This window comes from Mobula hypostoma, chromosome 1 (genome assembly GCF_963921235.1).
Source record: "Mobula hypostoma chromosome 1, sMobHyp1.1, whole genome shotgun sequence".
Taxonomy (NCBI): Eukaryota; Metazoa; Chordata; class Chondrichthyes; order Myliobatiformes; family Myliobatidae; genus Mobula; species Mobula hypostoma.
Window position 1 is genome coordinate 79,923,767 of NC_086097.1, and position 18,880 is coordinate 79,942,646.

General features: G+C 39.2%; 2 protein-coding genes across 14 annotated transcripts in view; one reads left to right on the plus strand and one right to left on the minus strand.

Moving 5' to 3' along the window:
* Positions 1 to 18,880, minus strand: part of LOC134348279 (gephyrin) — a 684,809-nt gene that overhangs the window by 459,256 nt on the left and 206,673 nt on the right. For all 8 annotated transcript variants that reach the window (XM_063051467.1, XM_063051417.1, XM_063051486.1 and 5 more), the window contains exon 2: positions 5,394 to 5,472. In XM_063051467.1, coding sequence (XP_062907537.1) covers positions 5,394 to 5,472 — 79 coding nt within the window. The remainder of the gene's footprint in view (positions 1 to 5,393; positions 5,473 to 18,880) is intronic.
* LOC134348337 (uncharacterized) overlaps positions 1 to 18,880 on the plus strand; it is a 54,246-nt gene that overhangs the window by 14,013 nt on the left and 21,353 nt on the right. For 3 of the 6 annotated variants that reach the window (XR_010018399.1, XR_010018398.1, XM_063051535.1), the window contains exon 2: positions 3,369 to 3,492. The exons of 1 other annotated variant lie outside the window; for it this stretch is intronic. Coding sequence is in view for 2 of the 5 variants with exons in the window: in XM_063051535.1 (XP_062907605.1) it covers positions 3,369 to 3,489 (121 nt within the window). In the remaining 3 variants the exon portion in view is untranslated. Of the gene's footprint in view, positions 1 to 3,368; positions 3,493 to 18,684; positions 18,827 to 18,880 lie in introns of all 6 variants that reach the window. 2 more of the 6 variants (XR_010018396.1, XM_063051554.1) reach the window with 1 other exon arrangement.

An 18,880-nucleotide genomic window follows, 5' to 3' on the forward strand; every position in this document is an offset into this window, starting at 1 on the left:
TTCTGGAATTTTTTGAGGATATAACTATGAAAATGGACAAGGGAGGGCCAGTGGATGTAGTGTACCTGGACTTTCAGAAAGCCTTTGATTAAATCCCACATAGGAGATTAGTGGGCAAAATTAGGGCACATGGTATTGGGGGCAGAGTACTGACATGGATTGAAAATTGGCTGGCTAACAGGAAACAAAGAGTAGCGATTAACGGGTCCCTTTCGGAGTGGCAGGTGGTGACCAGTGGGGTACTGCAGGGATCAGTGCTGGGACCGCAGCTGTTTACAATATACATTAATGATTTAGATGAAGGGATTAAAAGTAACATTAGCAAATTTGCAGATGACACAAAGCTGGCTGGCAGTGTGAAATGTGAGGAGGATGTTATGAGAATGCAGGGTGACTTGGACAGGCTGGGTGAGTGGGCGGATGCATGGCAGATGCAGTTTAATGTGGATAAATGTGAGGTTATCCACTTTGGTGGTAAGAACAGGAAGGCAGATTATTATCTAAATGGAGTCAAGTTAGGAAAAGGGGAAGTATAACGAGATCTAGATGTTCTTGTACATCAGTCACTGAAAGTAAGCATGCAGGTACAGCAAGTAGTGAAGAAAGCTAATGGCATGCTGGCCTTCATAACAAGGGGAATAGAGTATAGGAGCAAAGAGGTCCTTCTGCAGCTGTACAGGGCCCTGGTGAGACCACACCTGGAGTCTTGTGTGCAGTTTTGGTCTCCAAATTTGAGGAAGGACATTCTTGCTATTGAGGGAGTGCAGTGTAGGTTCACAAGGTTAATTCCCGGAATGGCGGGACTGTCATATGTTGAAAGATTGGAGCAACTGGACTTTTGTATACACTGGAATTTAGAAGGATGATAGAGGATCTGATTGAAGATTATTAAGGGATTGGACACACTGGAGGCTGGAAGCATGTTCCCGCTGATGGGTGCGTCCAGAACCAGGGGCCACAGTTTAAGAATAAGGGTAGGCCATTTAGAACGGAGTTGAGGAAAAACTTTTTCACCCAGAGAGTGGTGGATATGTGGAATGCTTTGCCCCAGAAGGCAGTGGAGGCCAAGTCTCTGGATGCTTTCAAGAAAGAGATGGATAGAGCTCTTAAAGATAGCAGAATCAAAGGTTATGGGGATAAGGCAGGAACTGGATACTGATTGTGGATGATCAGCCATGATCACAGTGAATGGTGGTGCTGGCTCGAAGGGCCGAATGGCCTACTCCTGCACCTATTGTCTATTGTCTACTTATCTCCTTTTGCTTGGGTTCTTATTAATTCTCAGAATTCTAAACCACTTAAACTTCAACATGGAACCAGACAAAGTTGCCCTTTGAGTCCTTTGCTGTTTGACCTGGCCTTAGAACCTTCAGCTATTGCTTTTCGAGAATCTAATGATATCACTGGTATTTTACGGAAGGGTACTATCCACAAAGTTTCACTTTATGCGGATGACTTATTGCTTTACATTTCTAATGTCGAAACTTTGTTACCTTCCGAGCTTTCTTTACTCTCTAGTTTTAGTCAGTTTTCTGGATATAAATTGAACCTACACAAGAGTGAACTTTTTCCTTTGAATAATTTAGTATCAACTGATATTAACCTTCCTTTTAAAATTGTAAGAAACCAATTCACTTATTTGGGTGTAACAATTACTAAGAATAATAAATACCTATTTAAAGAAAATTTTCTTTATTAAATTATATAAAACACTTTATCAAATTGATCGCCCCTTTCGCTATCATTGATTGGTCGAATTAATTCTATCAAAATGAATGTTTTACCTAAATTTACATATCTCTTTCAGGCTTTACCCATTTTTATTCCTAAATCCTTTTTTGACTCTCTGGACTCTATTTTATCCTCCTATATATGGAAAAGTAAATGTCCTCGATTGAATAAAGTCCATCTCCAAAAAGTTAAAAAGAACGGAGGTTTAGCTTTACCAAATTTTAGGTTTTATTACTGCGTAGCTAATATATGGAATCTCATGTTTTGGTTATACTATATTAATCATGAGGACTGTCCCGGGTGGGTTTCTTTAGAAGCTAACTCCGTTAATAAATTTTCTATTATCTCTCTTTTGGGATCTTTACTTCCTTTATCCTGAAGTAAGATAACTGAAAATGTGGTAGTCAAACATACATTGAGGATTTGGATATAATTTAGAAAACACTTTGGTTTATTGAGGTTCTCCCTTTCTAGTCCCATTTTTTAAAATTATCTTTTTAAGCCTTCTATGACTGATGTAGTTTTATGTTTCCAGGATCTGTTTGTTGGAGGAAGTCTTTCTTCGTTCGAACAACTGTCAACTAAATATAGTTTACCAAAAATCCATTTTTTTCGGTACTTACAAATTAGAGATTTTCTGCGATCTCAATTATATACAATTCCTAATAGTCCTGATAAGAATGTATTAGATGAAATTCTTAATATGAAATCATTTTATAATGGTTCAATATCCAATATTTATGATATGTTGTTGGGAATGAGAAATGATTCTTTAGACAAAATCAAAAATCTTTGGGAACAAGATTTACAGACTTCAATTTCTGAAGAAACTTAGAATCAAATTTTAAAATTGGTTAATACTTCATCTTTATGTGCTCGTCATTCCTCCTACAATTTAAAGTGGTTCATAGGGCTTACATGACCAAGGATAAGTTATCTCGTTTTTATATGGATATATCTGCCTACTGCGATAGGTGTAACACTGGAGAAGCTTCATTTATTCATATGTTTTGGACATGCCCAAGTCTTGGAAAATATTGGAAGGAAGTATTCCAAACTTTTTCTGTACTCTTTAAAGTAAATTTTAAGCCTAATCCTTTGACTGCCCTATTTGGTATTGCTGGAAGGAAAGATATCATCTTGAAGACATTTGATTTGCACATTCTGGCTTTTATCTCTCTTATGGCTTAGAGGGCGCTTTTGTTTAAATGGAAGGATGCTGTTCCGCCTAACCATGCTCAGTGGTTATGGGATGTTATGGCATGCTTAAATTTAGAAAAGATTCGTTGTTCAATTTCTGAATCCAACCAAGAGTTTCAAAATTTGTAGGGGCCGTTTTTAAATTATTTTCATAATCTTTGACTTCTCATTAAAGTACATAAGTTGGTTAATAGCATATTTTATTATCTGGTAAGGTTTTTTTTTCTTTTTTTCCCAAACAGCTTCGACTTTGGTAGTGGGTATAGATTTTTTTTTAATAAAACTGTTTGTATTCTAATATACCAATCAATCTAATTGATATGAATATAAGGTAAGGAGTTCGTTAATGTGATTCAATATACTGTATCTGGTATTACTGTATATTTTCTTTTGTTTTATAATATGTATTCTCTTGGACTTTGTATTCTTCTATATAGAAATCAACAAAAATATTGGAAAAGAAAGAAAAATGGTAGAAATTATGAAGATGATCATGTTAATGCAGAACCTGGTAGGATAGAAGTTGGGAATCCGAAGCTTGTTCTGGAGGGGATTTGACGGGTGAGAGCTATAGTGTGAGATATAGAACTAATGCAGTTCCTTGCACACAGAGCTCTTCAGCAGCATCTCACTGAAAAGTGCTAATTGACTCTTAGCAATACATCCAGTCAGTGCTGCTTCAGTTTTTATGGCCATTAAATAATAACACGAGAACACACACCAGCATTAATACACATGAAATCAACTTTGGAAGGTCATTGACCACTAGATGAACAGTGCACAAAAATTATTTCTCAGCTGACATAATGTCTAACAACAACAGTGGTGAATGCCCTTACTTTCTATTTCTACTGCATCCTAACCTACTCATGCTCCTAAGGAAGGTTCTCTTCCAGAGGGTTCAGCACAGGAGGGTCAATTATGCTGTAGCTCAAACAAGATTTTAGAAGCTGGCTGTAGTTATTAACCTTTCAGAGCTCAGGCTTCAGACTGTAATATTTAGGTGGTTTTTAGGTTTGTCTGATCCAACTGGCTTTCTGAAACCAAGGCAGAGATAAATTGAAAGGCTCACAAGAGTACACATCTGTTTTCGCATGGAGGGAGTAATATATGCTTTTGTACTATATGACTGGTCTCCTATGACTTGGAGAGCATCAAACCCCAGATCATCTGTGGGACAGTAAGGTACATATTATGCAACTGAAAACTTGTTAATATGTTCTTTTAAAATCACAAAAGGGAGACAAAAGACGGCAGCACCTCTACTTCCTTAGGAGACTGCAGAGATTCTGCATGACATATAAAACTGACAAACTTCCATTGATGTATAGTGGAGAGTGTATTGACTGGCTGCATCATGGCCTGGTGTAGAAATACCAATACCTTTGAATGGAAAACCGTATAAAATTTGTGGATTCATCCCAGAACATCATGGGTAAAGCCCTCCCAACCACTGAACACTTCTACATGAAACGCAGTCATAGGAAAACAGCATCTATCATCAGAGATCCCCACCCACAGGCCATGCTCTTTTCTCGCTGCTGTCATCAGGTAGAAGGTACAAGAGCCTCAGGACTCATACCAATGAGTGTAAGAATAATTACTACCCCACAACCATCAAGCTTTGAGCAAAAGGGGATAACTACACTCATCTATTGAGATGTTCCCACAGCCAATGATCTCACTTTAAGGACTCTTTATCTTGTTATCTCATGTTCTTGATATTTATTTATACTTGCATTTGCACTGTTGGTTGTCCTCTACACTCTGGATGATCTTTCATTGATCTTGTTATAGTTACTATTCTATAGATTTGCTGAGCATGCCCGCAGGAAAATGAATCTCAGCATTGTACATGGTGACGTACATGTACTTTTATAAAAAAAATTACTTTGATTTACTTCGAATTTTGAATCTAATTCCTGAATAGCTCCAGAAAAAATACCTTGAGAGGTGCCACTGACTCCTGCACAGACTGTCCATTGAGATAAGAAGATGCATTGCTGAGCAGAATAAAGAACTGCACAAAGGTTTATAGTAGAATAGTGTAGTTGGTATACCAAGTATGGAGTAAAATGAAAAACACCACTAAGAATGAAATTGCAAAGAAACCTTCATCTTACAATTCATCATTTTTCCCACTTATATTCAAATAGATTACTTAAGACTCAAATATACTTCCAATGGCTTTAATATTTTTCATATGGTTCATATGAAGATAAAATATCTTAATTGCCCTTCATTCCCACTCATTGTTAGCATTCCTAAAGTTGATTAGAAAATGATTCAAAGAATTAAAGTTACGTCTCTATAATTTTTGAACACAAGAACTTAACAATTACATACAAAGTACTCAACAGAATAAGTTATGTTTTGTCTAGTATATTTCAATAAACAAATCTCATTTTGCAGAAGATAATTATTACATAAATGTGTGTTGATTTTGGGTACTTCATACTTACAATGAAGGATCTTGGACCAAGTCTTTCAGGTTTATCCCACTTCTATCTTCTGCAAGGTTTCTGAAGCAGCTATCACTCACTGTAAAAGATGAACATAAAATCATATGATATTTCAAAACACTGCCCACACAGCAAGACTCTCCAATGCTTCCCTTTCCTGTCAACTTTTCCTTTCCCCTCTTCTAAGCAATTGTCAACTGCAGGGAAAATAAGTCTCCTCATCACCAGCTGTGTTGTAGAACCTCACTGAAATTACCAGCCTTCAGGCGTGAAGTGGACAGTGAGCTTTGGCAGAACATTCAACCACAGGAAACAATTTTGATTAGCAAGGTACACTATTATAGGAAATTCTACTTTTAGGCAGTGGAGCACAAGAGTTCAGAAAGTTTGTACAATTGTATTCTATGTTCAATTTCAACAGTGGCACTACAAACTCATTCCATTAAACAATCAAAGCCATCAAGATATCCATAAGACATATTAACATAATTAGGCCATTTGGCCCATTAAGTTTGCGCCACCATTTGAAAGGCTGATATATTTTCCCTCAACTCCATTCACCATGTAATCTTTGATAACCAGACGAATCAAAAACCTATCAATTTCTGCTTTAAATACACAAAATCACTTGGCTTCCACTGCCATCTGTGAAAATGATTTCTACAGATTCACCATCCTCCAGCTAAAGGAATTTTCCCTCACCTGTATTCTAAAGGGATATCCTTCTATTCTGAGGCTGTGCCATCTGGTCCAAAACTTTCCCGGTACTGAAAACAACCTTTTCATGTCATTCTATCCAGGCTTTTCAAATCTTCACAGGTTTCAATGAGATCCTTACAAAATGAATATAATACGACTAAAAGGCATTTATACAAAGATACCACAATATTTAACAAAATATTCCGATTGCTGTTTGAATCTGTTTACATTGTTACAGATACATTTTGGTGACAATTTTATTCTATATTCTAATTTTTGAAAAATACGTTTGAGAATATAGGCTTGTCCAACAAACATGCAGTGTGCAGTACATTCATTTAAAGTAAGCTTGGTAGACTTAGTAGAAGCAGAGATAATCATATACAAAAGCAAATTAACTGTTAAGGTATGTCAATTGTGGTCTACTGCTCAATGAGACATTAAACTGAGAAGAATAAAATCTTATTTGGCATATAAAAGATACTTACTGAGATACAGTATAGAATAGTTCCTTCCAACTCTTCCAAACATGCCACCCATCAATCCCCCATTTTAATCCTAGCCTAGCCATGGGACAATTTACAATGACCAATTAACCTACCAACTGGTATGTCTTTGACCTGTGAAAGGAAACCAGAGCACCCGGAGGAAACACACACAGTCAAAGGGAGAATGTACGAACTCCTTACAGGCAGTGCGGAAATTGAACCCATGTCACTGGTACTGTAAAGCATTGTGCTAACCACTACAATATCATGGGCTTTTGTACAAACTCTGGAAGATCATTGAGTTACAGATATAAAATACCAGATAAAAACTAAGAAATTTATCTTTGAAACATTAAAAGAAAATTGCTCTGTAAAGTTACATTACAATAATTTCCAAGGTTACAGTGATAACATTTATTTTTGCCTTTCTGCAGGCCAAAAATACTTTGAGTATAACAAGGAAAAGATAGATATCAACTGAAATGTGTTCCTACAAAACAAAGGTTTATCTTTCATAAATAGTATCATGATTATAAACATTAACTAATGAGTTTGAAGCACATTAGAGAAGGACTTTCTGTACTAATACCTGGAATGGGTATTGTCTTATGAGAAAAGGTTGGATAGACTACAGTGTAACTACTGAAATGTCGGAAGAAACGTAAATATTTTGAAGGATGTTTTCAGAACAGATAAGAAGACAAAGTTTCTTCTTATAGGAGAATCGAGACCAGGGGTCACTGTTTCAAAATAAAGAGAAGACTATTCAGAACAGAATTAAGTAAAATTGTTTCTCTGAGGGTTATGAATCTTTGGAACGTTCTCAAAACTTGGTGGAGTACAGTTTTTGAATATGTTTAAGACAGAATGAATAGATTCTTTATAAGAAAGGGTGAAAAGTTGTGGATTGACACAACAACTATGTCAGCCATCATCTATCTGAGTTATTGGCTCAATGCTTCCTCTCTCCATTAGCAAAGCCTGATCTGCTTAAACATTTCTTACAGTCCTGCATTCTGCATCTTTTCACATTCCATTTTCTAAATTCTTACTCTTAAAAAGTTATCATTTCTAGGTTTTTAAAAAAAATTTCATTCTAACTGCTCCTATTAATCCATTTAACTCAGAGCCATTACCAATCATCCCTACAACAACCTGGTCTTACCTATTTGCTTTGTCCTATCTATGACTTCCCATCTTCTTTACAGCTTAAAACTAACTTGTTTTGCTCTTTTCTTCAGTTGTTTGTCTTTCTACAAAACTTGAACTGTTGAGTGAATCCAGTATTTGCAGTATTTTTAAGAATTCCAGCAACTGCAGAGTTTTTTTTTGATTTTCAACATACTATCTTGGTTCAAAGTTAACTATAAACAACCAATACAAAATATTTTTTTTTAAATGGTTTACCCTTTCTTCAACCATCACTCAAATATAGAACAGCCAAATATGGTGATAAGGAGACTGATGAAATACTTAGCTTTATTAACTAAGACATGAAATAAAAGAATAAGAATTAAGTTTATTATCACTGTCTTATATGATATGATTTTTGTGGCAGCAGTACAATGCAAAAACATAAAATTACTATAAATTAGTAAAATAAATAAATAGTGTAAAAAAGAATAATTAAGTAGAGTTCGTGAATTCATAGAGAATCCAGAAATCTAAAGATGGATAGGAAGAAGCTGTTCCTGAATCATTGAGTGGGGGTCCTCAGGCTCGGGTACCTCTTCCCTAATGGTAACAACAAGAAGTCAGGTCTTAGATGGAGGCTGCCTACTTGAGCCATCGTCCCTTGAAGATATCCTTGACAATGAGGAGGGTTGTGCCTGTGATGGAGCTAGCTAAGTCTACAATCCTTTGAAGTCCCTGGTGATCCTGTGCATTGGAGCCTCCATACCAGGCTGTGATGTCACCAGTCAGAATGCTCTCTACCATACATTTATAGAAATTTGCAAGAGTCTTCGGTGACATACCAAATCTCCTCAAACTTGTAATGAAATAGAGCCACTGGCATGTCTTCTTCATGATTGCATCAATGTGTTAGACACAAGACAGATCCTTGGAGATGCTGACATCCTGGAACTTAAAGCTGCTCACCCTTTCCACAGCTGACCCTCCTATGAGGACTAGTGAATGCTCTTCTGAATTCCACTTTAAATCCACAATCATTTCCTTGGTCTTGCTGACATTGAGCTTTGTTGTTGTTGCAACAACACTCAAATAGTTGTAGAGATGTCATCTATGGCTCGTTGGTGCCACCTGAGATTTTACTATCAACAGTGGGGTCATCTACAAATTTATAAGTTACATTTGAGCTGTGTTTAGCCACACTAATGAGCGTAGTGAGTAGAGCAATGGATAAACATGCATCCTTGAAGTTGAAAGTGATGAGGAGAGGTTATCACCAATCCATACTGATTTTGGTCTCCAGATGAGGAAGTCAAGAATCTAGTTGCAAAGGGAGGTACAGATGTCCAGTTTTATAAATTTTGCAATTAATTTTGAGAAATGGTCCTATTACACGCTGAGCCGTAACCAATAAACAGCAGTCTGACATATGTCTTGTTGCTGTTGAGGTGCTCCAGGTAGAGGACAGGCAATGAGGCTGCATCCACTGTAGACTTGTGGTAGCTGTAGATGAATTACAGCAGGTTCAGGCAGGAGTTGAATCTAGCCATAACCAACTTCATAGCACTTCATTACAGTAGATGTGAGTGCTGCTGGTCAATACTCGCTGAGGCAGCTCACACAGCTCTTCTTGGGGACTGATATGACTGCTGCCCTTTTGAAGCAAGGCAGAACCTCAGACTGCAGCAGTGGAAGATGTTGTTTAACACTCCAGCTAGCTCATCAGCACACGTTTTTAGCACCTGGCAGGGAACACATTGGCAATAAGTTGAGAAGTCATACTCAAACTTATAAAACACTGGCTTGGTCATTTCTAAAGTACTTCATATATTTCCGGTCATCAGACGTTACTACAGAGGCTGACTATTTTTGGTCCACAGGTAATGATGGGCTAAATGGCTTTTTTATCCTTGTAATTGAATTTTTCTAGGCCTTATTATCTTCATAATTTTCCTCTAATATCCCCACCTTCCACTCTCCTCTGAGTTCAAAGCTCTATGTAAGTTTATTATCAAAGTACAGATATGTCACCATATGCAACCCTGATATTAATTTTCTTGTGGATATAAATCAATAAATCTATAATAGAATAATAGCCATATTAGAATTAATAAAAGACCGCACCAGCTTGGGCATTCAACCAGTGTGCAAAAGACAACAAACTGTTCAGATATAAAAAGAAAGAAATTATAATAATAAATGAATAAGCTATAAATATCAAGAACATGAGATGAAGAATCCTTGAAAGTGAGTCCATAGATTGTAGGAACATTTCAGTGATGGGGCAAGCGAAGTTATCCTCTTTGGTCAAGAACCTGATGCTTGAGGGGTAATAACTGTTCCTGAACCTGGTGGTGTGAGTCCTGAGGCTACTGTACTTACTTCCTGATGGTAGCAGTGAGGAGAGAGCATGGTCTAGGTGGTGGGATTCCTGAATTATGGATGCTGCTTTTTTGCCACAACACTCCTTGTAGATGTGCTCAAAGGTAGGGAGGGTTTCACCCATGATGAACTGGGCCATACCCACTACATTTTGTTGGATTTTCCATTCATGGCCACTGGTGTTTCCACACCAGGCTAAGATGCAGCCAGTCAATATACTGTCCATCACATACAGTACCTATAGAAGTTTCAGATGTCATGCCAAATCTTTGCAAGCTCCTAAGGAAACAGAGGTGACCTTCTGCACCTTTTACCTCTTCATCACTACTTTGGTAGCAATTTGGTTCATGAACAATTCCTCATATTGAGTAACTCCCCCATAAACTGCTCTGCTTATCCAGCTATTATTGTTCAAAATTTATCTTTGTTCCAATTTTTCATTACCTCATCTAATATCTTTCATTTAATTTTCATATCATTGTTATGCCTCAGCAAAATACTTCTTGATGATGCACAGCCAGAAATAAATTCACCAATGACACAAGTGTTGTCGTCATAATTTCAAATGTTGATGAGTAGGTGTACAGGAGTGAGATAGATCGACTGGCTGAGTGGAGTCATAATGACAACCTTGCACTCACTATGACCAAGGAATTAATAGTGCACTGCAGGAAGGGAAAGTCGAGGGAACACACAGCAGCTCTTATCAAGGGGTCAGCAGTAGAGCTCTTAAGAGCTATCCATTGAGGCCCTCCTTTGGTCAGGGTCGACCATGGATATTGTGTCCTAGCTGTCCACATGATACGCAAGCCAGGGCAGTATGATACGGAGAGCAAGCTGTTGCCCATACAGCAGGCTCCCCCTCACCACACAATTGATGAATCCAAAGGAACGTAGAGACTGACACAGTGTGGCATCAGCGTGATACCAGGCAACATTGAACTCAACGTAGAACTGCCTTAGGGACTACAGTTCCGGATGTTTCCTCGGTATTTACTCCCGAAGCCTTTCCCTTGAGTTGGTATAACCGCAAGGCAGCAGAGGTTTGAGATCAGATTTTTCCTTCCCATGACTGACGAGCCCCATCTGCCCAAAGCCACTGGTTTTAATGTCTCAGTAACCCACCTCTACCCCTTTTCCTGTCAGTAGAAACAGTTCGGCAAGGTTTAGAAGCTAAGGCACAAGGCCAGGAGTTGGATTTGGTTGTCAGAGGTTATTTAAGACACACACTATTGGTTACAGTTATATTGGGTACAGTTACTAGGTCGTGGGTGCTTATCCCCACGACCTCCCCCAGAAATGACAACCTTAAGGAACCAAAGACCTATACTGGGATCAGCATATTGATACAATTATGTAGAGGGCATGCCAGTGGCTATATTTCATTGGGAATTTGAGGAGACTTGATATGGCACCAAAGATCAGGCAAATTTCTACAGATGTACCATGAAGAGCATTCTAACTGGTCTCACTACTATCTGGTATGGAAGGGCCAATGCACAGGATCGGGAAAAAAATCTGCAGGAGGTTGGAAACTGAGCCAGCTCCATCATGGACTCTAAGTCTTCCTACCATCGAGGGCATCTTCAAAAGGTGCCTTAAAAAGGCAGCATCTATCATCAAGGACCCCCATCACTCAGGACATGCCCTCTGCTCATTACTATCATCAGCGAAGAGGTACAGGAGTCTGAAGACACACACTCAATGCATAAGGAACAGTTTCTTCACCTGTGCCATCAGATTTCTTCAAGATCCATAAACACAACATCACTAGTGTTGCTCTCTTTCTGAACTACTTATTTACCTTTTCTTATAAAATGCTCAAAAGTCTCTTCAGTAGGTACACTTTTCTCTGGTCTTCTAGTACTGCTGTAGCCCAACCACTTCAAGGTCCAATGTGTTGTGTGTTCAGAAATGCTCTTCTACAACACCACTACTGCAATGCCCAGTTATTTCAGTTAATATTTTCTTTCTGTCAGCTAAACCTGAGTCAGGCCATTCTCCTCTGACTTCCCTTATTAACAAGGTGTTTTCACCCACAGAACTGTCACTTACTGGTTTTTTTTTTTGTCTTTTTTGGTGCCATTTTCTGTAAACTCTAGAGACTGTTATGCATGAAAATCCCACGGGATCAGCAGTTTCTGAGATATTTAAACCACCCTGTCTGCCACCAACAATCATTCCATGGTTAAAGCATTTCGATCACATTTCTTCCCCATTCTGATGTTTGGTCTGAATAGCAACTGAATTTCTTGACCATGTCTGCATGCTTTTATGCATTGAGTTGCTACCGCATGATTGACTGATCAGATATTTGCATTAATGAGCAGGTGGATAGATGTACTTATAAAATAGCTACGTGTATATTTCTTATTGTAATTTATGGTATATTTTATATTTTTTGTTTTACTGCAGCCACAAAACAAATTACACAACAATACTATATGTTAGAGATGATAAACCTGATTCTGATTCTGATTCTGACTCAGAAGTGATACAAGTTGTGAGAAGATTTAGACACTTTAAATGCAGGCTAACTGAATGGGTGAGGACATTATGTAAAAGAAGTGAGGAAATTTATTTTGAAAAGAAACCTGACCTTGCACATAAATTATTCTATGTTAAAAGAAATGAAAAATCAATAGAGCAGTAAATGCTCAAAATCTGAAATAAAAATATGGAAATACTGAGCAGCATTTTTGGAAAGATCAAAGTTTATGTTTCAGGTTTAAACCCATTTGTCAGAACTTCAAATTAATCTACAGGTAAAGTAAGCTATTAGGAAGCCAGACAATATGTTGATCTTCTTTGCAAGAGGATTTGTGAACATGACTAAACACTTCTACATAAATTATAGAAGGCCCTGGGTAAGAAAACAGGAGGAATATTGTGATCAAGTCCAGTCTCTCAACCCAAGAAAACATACACTCTATTTGTGGTTGAGGATGTGCAATGAAAGTTCAGAGTAATTTCTGGGAGAAGGGAATTATCGTATGAGAAGAGATTAAATGCCCGAAAATTTCTTGTGTTTACAAGAATAAGAGATTATCTCTTTGAACAGCAGTACTGTTCAGAACCAGGAATATAGCACTAAATCAAGGATGCTCAAGGCTGAAATGAGAAGAAACATTTTCACCTGAAAGGAGCAAATCTTTTGAATTCTCTGCACTGAGAGGTCCAGCTGTTGAGCATGTGCATGCTACTAATTAATAGCTCTGAATATTAAAGTACCTTAGGGATTGAAGATATGCAAGCAAAGTTTCTTACAGAAAGGAGGAATGGGGTTATTGGATTGAACAGGCTTTGCCTGATATAAATTCTAATGTGTTCATAGACCATAAGACATAGGAGCAGAATTGGGGCATTTGACCCATCAAGTCTGCTCCGTCATTCAATCATGGCTGATGCTTTTTCCCCCTCATCAACCCCATTCCTCGGCCTTCTCGCTGTGATGCCACACCCAGTCAAGGACGTATCAATCTCTGCCTTAAATACGTCCAATAACCTGGCCTCCACAGCCGCATGTGGTAACAAATTCCACAATTTCGCCCACCCTCTGGCTAAAGAAATTTCTCTGCATCTCTGTTTTAAATGGACACCCCTTTATCCTGAGGTTATGCCCTCTTGTCCTAGACTTCCCCACTATGGAAAATATCTTTTCCACATCTACTCTATGTCTTTCACCATTTGAAAGGTTTCAATGAGATTCCCTCTTAATCCTTCCAAATTCCAGCAAGTACAGACCCAGAGCCATCAAACATTCCTTGAATGATAACCTGTTCATTCCTGGAATCATTCTTGTGAACCACCTCTGGACCCTTGCCAATGTCAGCATATCTTTTCTTAGATGAGGAGCCCAAAACTGTTCACAATACTCAAGGTGAGGACTCATCAGTGCTTTATAAAGCCTCAGCATCACGTCCCTGCTGTTGTATTCAAGACCTCTTGAAATAGATGCTAACATTGCATTTGACTTCCTCACCACTGACTCAAGCTGCAAATTAACTTTTAGGGTGTTCCGCACAAGGACTCCCAAGTCCCTTTGCATCTCAGATTTTTGGATTTTCTCCCCATTTAGAAAATAGTCTCCACATTTATTTCTACTACCATGTGCATGATCATACATTTTCCAGCATTGTACTTCATTTGCCACTTTCTTGCCCATTCTCCAAATCTTTCTAAGTCCTTCTGGAGCCTACCTGTTTCCTCAACACTACCTACCCCTCCACCAATCTTCGTATCATCTGCAAACTTGGCAACAAAGCCATCTACTTCATCCACTAAATCATTGATATACAGCATAAAAAGAAGCGGGCCCAACACTGACCCATGCAGAACACCACTAGTCACTGGTAGCCAACTAGACAAGGATCCTTTTATTCCAACTCGCTGCTTCCTACCAATCAGCCAATGCTCTAACCACGCGAGTAACTTTCCTGCATTACCATGATCTTATCTTGGTAAGCAGCCTAATGTGTGGCACCTTGTCAAAGGCCTTCTAAAAGTCCAAATATTCAACATCTACTGCATCCACTTTATCTATCCTACTTGTAATCTCCTCAAAGAATTCCAACAGGTTTGTCAGGCAGGATTTTCCCTTAAGGAAACCATGCTGACTCTGTCCTATATAGTCCTCTGCCAAGTACTCCATAACCTCATCCTTAACAATTGACTCCAACATCTTCCCAACCACTGAGGTTAGGTTAACTGGTCTATAATTTCCTTTCCGCTGCCTTACTCCTTTCTTAAAGAGTGGAGTGACACTTGCAAGTTTCCAGTCCTCTGGTACCATGCCAGAGTCCTATGATTTTTGAAAGATCCACGATCTATAGCACTGCTTCTTTCAGAATCTTAGGGTGCAGTTCATCTGGTTCAGGTGACTTAAGTACCCTTAGGTCTTTCAGCTTTTTGAGCACCTTCTCCCTTGTAATAGTAACTGCACTCACTTCTCTTCCTTCACACACTACATCGTCTGGCACACTGCTAGTGTTGTCCACAATGAAAACTGATGCAAATTAACTCATTTAGTTCATCTGCTATCTTCTAGTCTCTCGTTATTATTTCTCCAGTCTCATTTTCTAGTGGTCCTATATCCACTCTAATCTCTCTTTTATTATTTACATACTCAAAAAAGCTTTTACTATCCACTTTGATATTGTTTGCTAGCTTGCTTTTCATATTTCATCTTTTCCCTTCTAATGATTCTTTCAGTTGCTCTCTGTAGGTTTTTAAAAGTTTCCCAATCCTCTATCTTCCTGCAAATTTTTGCTCTGTTGTATGTTTTCTCTGTTGTTTTTACATTAGCTTTGACTTCCTTTGTCAGCCACAGTTTTGCTATTTTGCCATTACAGGATTTCTTCATTTTTTTGAATACATCCGTCTTGCACCTTCCTCACTTTCCCCAGAAACTCATGCCATTTCTGCTCTGCTGTCATCCCTGTCAGAAGCTCCTTGCAATTTATTTTGGAGAACTTCTCTGTCATACCACTGTAATTTCCTTTACTCCACTGAAATACTGCTACATCAGACTTTATTTTCTCCCTATCAAATTTCAAGTTGAACTCAATCATATTGTGATCACTGGCTCCTAAGGGCTCTTTTATCTTAAGCTCCCAAATCGCCCCCGGTTCATAACACCCACTCCAATATAACTGATACCCTAGTAGGCTCAATGACAAACTACTCTAAAAATTCATCTCTGACGCATTCAACAAACTCACTTTTTTGAGATCCATCACCAACCTGATTTTCCCAATCAACCTGCATGTTATAATCTCTCATGACTATCATAACATTTCCCTTTTGACACACCTTTTCTATTTCTTGTTGTAATCTGTAATCCACATCTCAGCCACTGTTGGGAGGCCTGTATCTAACTGCCCTCAGTGTCCTTTTACTCTTGCAGTTTCTTAACTCAGCCCACATGGATTCAACATCTACTGATCCTACGTCACGTCTTTCCACTGATTTGATGTCATTCTTAACCAGCAGAGCCACGCCACCCCTGTCTACCTTCCTATCCCTTGAAAGTTACTCGCATGGTTAGAGCATTGGCTGATTGGTAGGAAGCAGCAAGTTGGAATAAAAGGATCCTTGTCTAGTTGACTGCCAATGACTAGTGGTGTTCTGCATGGGTCAGTGTTGGGACCACTTCTTTTTATGTTGTATATCAATGATTTAGTGAGAGTGAAGATTGCAGGCTTCGAACGAACCCAAAGGATTGGGTTAGCCGGCAGCACTCTATGGATTTCGAATGTGACTGACATTTCGTATAATCCATACGTGGATTGTGGCACACACTTTTGGTTAACCTCTGCATGGTCTCGGGTGTTGTGTGGTGACCATTTCGGCAAAAGGGACATTCCCTGTCAGTTACTCTGTGTAATGTCGCTCTTCTTGGACTCTTTGGAAAACGTATTCCGGTAACTGTTTCCTCAAGATCACCTCTCCTCTGTATTGTGAATCTCCAAGATCGTCTCTTCGTTGTATCGTGAATATACAAGTCTCTCCTCTCACTTATTTCATGAATCACCTGGACTTCCTAAACTGCCACTCTAAGACTGTGCTTGAGTAAGACTCTGTTAAGAACTGTTTCTAAGTTTGACTGTTTGGGAGCTATAGATGCATAACGCAGTTAACTTCTGTTTGAGTTAGTCATTTAATTTTCTAAATTTCTGTGTGAATGTTAATAAATTTAGTTGTTTTGCAATAATTCCCTGACTCCATTCTACACCTATTGTTGCTGGTACATAACAGACTTAAATTATACTGTTCAGAAAAAATATACAAAAGAATCCTATAATTCAGGAAAACCAGGCATCAAGGAAAACCATATCCACACACATCAAAGTTGCTGGTGAACACAGCAGGCCAGGCAGCATCTCAGTCGACGTTTCGGGCCGAGACCCTTCGTCAGGACTAACTGAAGGAAGAGCTAGTAAGAGATTTGAAAGTGGGAGGGGGAGGGGGAGATCCAAAATGATAGGAGAAGACAGGAGGGGGAGGGATGGAGCCAAGAGCTGGACAGTTGATTGGCAAAAGGGATATGAGAGGATCATGGGACAGGAGGCCCGGAGAAGGAAAAGGGGGGGGGGAAACCCAGAGGATGGGTAAGGGGTATAGTGAGAGGGACAGAGGGAGAAAAAGGAGAGAGAGAAAGAATGTGTGTATATAAATAAATAACGGATGGGGTACGAGGGGGAGGTGGGGCATTAGCAGAAGTTAGAGAAGTCGATGTTCATGCCATCAGGTTGGAGGCTACCCAGACAGAATATAAGTTGTTGTTCCTCCAACCTGAATCAAATCTCTTACTAGCTCTCCCTTCAGTTAGTCCTGACGAAGGGTCTCGGCCCGAAAAGTCGACTGTACCTCTTCCTAGAGATGCTGCCTGGCCTGCTGCGTTCACCAGCAACGTTGATGTCTGTTGCTTGAATTTCCAGCATCTGCAGAATTCCTCGTGTTTAAGGAAAACCATATTCTCAGTTAAAAACATATTCTGACAATTTATTGAAACCAAGAGTCTACCTTTAAATGAATATGTTGAATGGCAAATCTTTGGGACGTTACTACTACTACTATGTCGACTCAGGCCTAGGGGGCCAGTGTCGGGCACGATGATGGACTCTCCACTTCTCCCTCTCCCTTATCAGTGTGTTCAGTTCATCTACATTAGCTGCGCCACTGTCTTCTAGGAGCGTGTCGTTCATAGCCCTCCACGCTAGCGCCTTCCGTATGTTTATGTCCTTCTCCGAACTCATCATTCTTGACCTGAGGTACTTGTAGTCAAAGACTTTCTTAATGGTATCATTCTTTATGGTCTTGAGAATACCTTTGTTGCAGTTAAACGCCATGTACTCTGTCTTTTTAGCATTTAGGTGAAGTCCAACTTTCCTGCACTCAATTTCCACCTTTGTCAGTAGCTGCTGTGTTTCCTCCATCTGGTCAGAGAACAGGACTATGTCATCTGCAAAATCGAGATCTGTGAGCGTAACTGGTCTGACCCTTTTGGTTCGTCCTGGTTTTATGGTAAAACCAAGCTTGTCATAACCTTTGGTAGCTTGACATAGAGCATAATTAAGGACGATTATAAAGATGTAGGGTGCAGAGTGTCTCCTTGCAGCACACCCACCAGCTAGGAGCTCGAACACTACTGTTTCTCCGTCTGGTGATACAACTTTTGTCATCATTTTGGTATAGCTGGACTCTATTGCTCTCAGTAGATGGTCTGGCACTCCGTAAGCTTTCAGGATCTTCAGCATTTTACCTCGGTGAATGGAGTCAAAAGCTTTGCGAAAATTGATGTAAGTAAGCACGGGTGGTAGGTTGTTCTTCTTGACTTCCTCGATGATCCTACGTACAGCAAGTAGTTGCATTACTGTTGTGCGCTTCTGCCAAAAACCATTCTGATTGAATCTTAGCTTCAGGTCAATGGCAGTGCGAATCCTGTTCAAGATCATCCAATTGTATAGTTTTGCTAAGATGCAGGTCAAGCTGATACCATGGTAGTTATCTGTCTTTGTGAGGGATCCAGACTTGGGGACTGGGATAATGTTTGAGAGTGACCACTGTTCTGGTTTGTTGCCTTTCATCAGTGCCGTATTACATATGTCCAGCAAGATGTCATCCAGGTCGCAGTTCTTCAGGACATCTGGTGGTATCCCATCTGGTCCAGCACTCCTGCCCTGTTTGAGTGCATATTTGGCCTTCTTCAGTTCCTCAATGGAAGTATTGCGGGTATGTCTTCTTCTTCTTCTACTATGATCGTTGGAGGGCTTCCCAGCAGGTTCT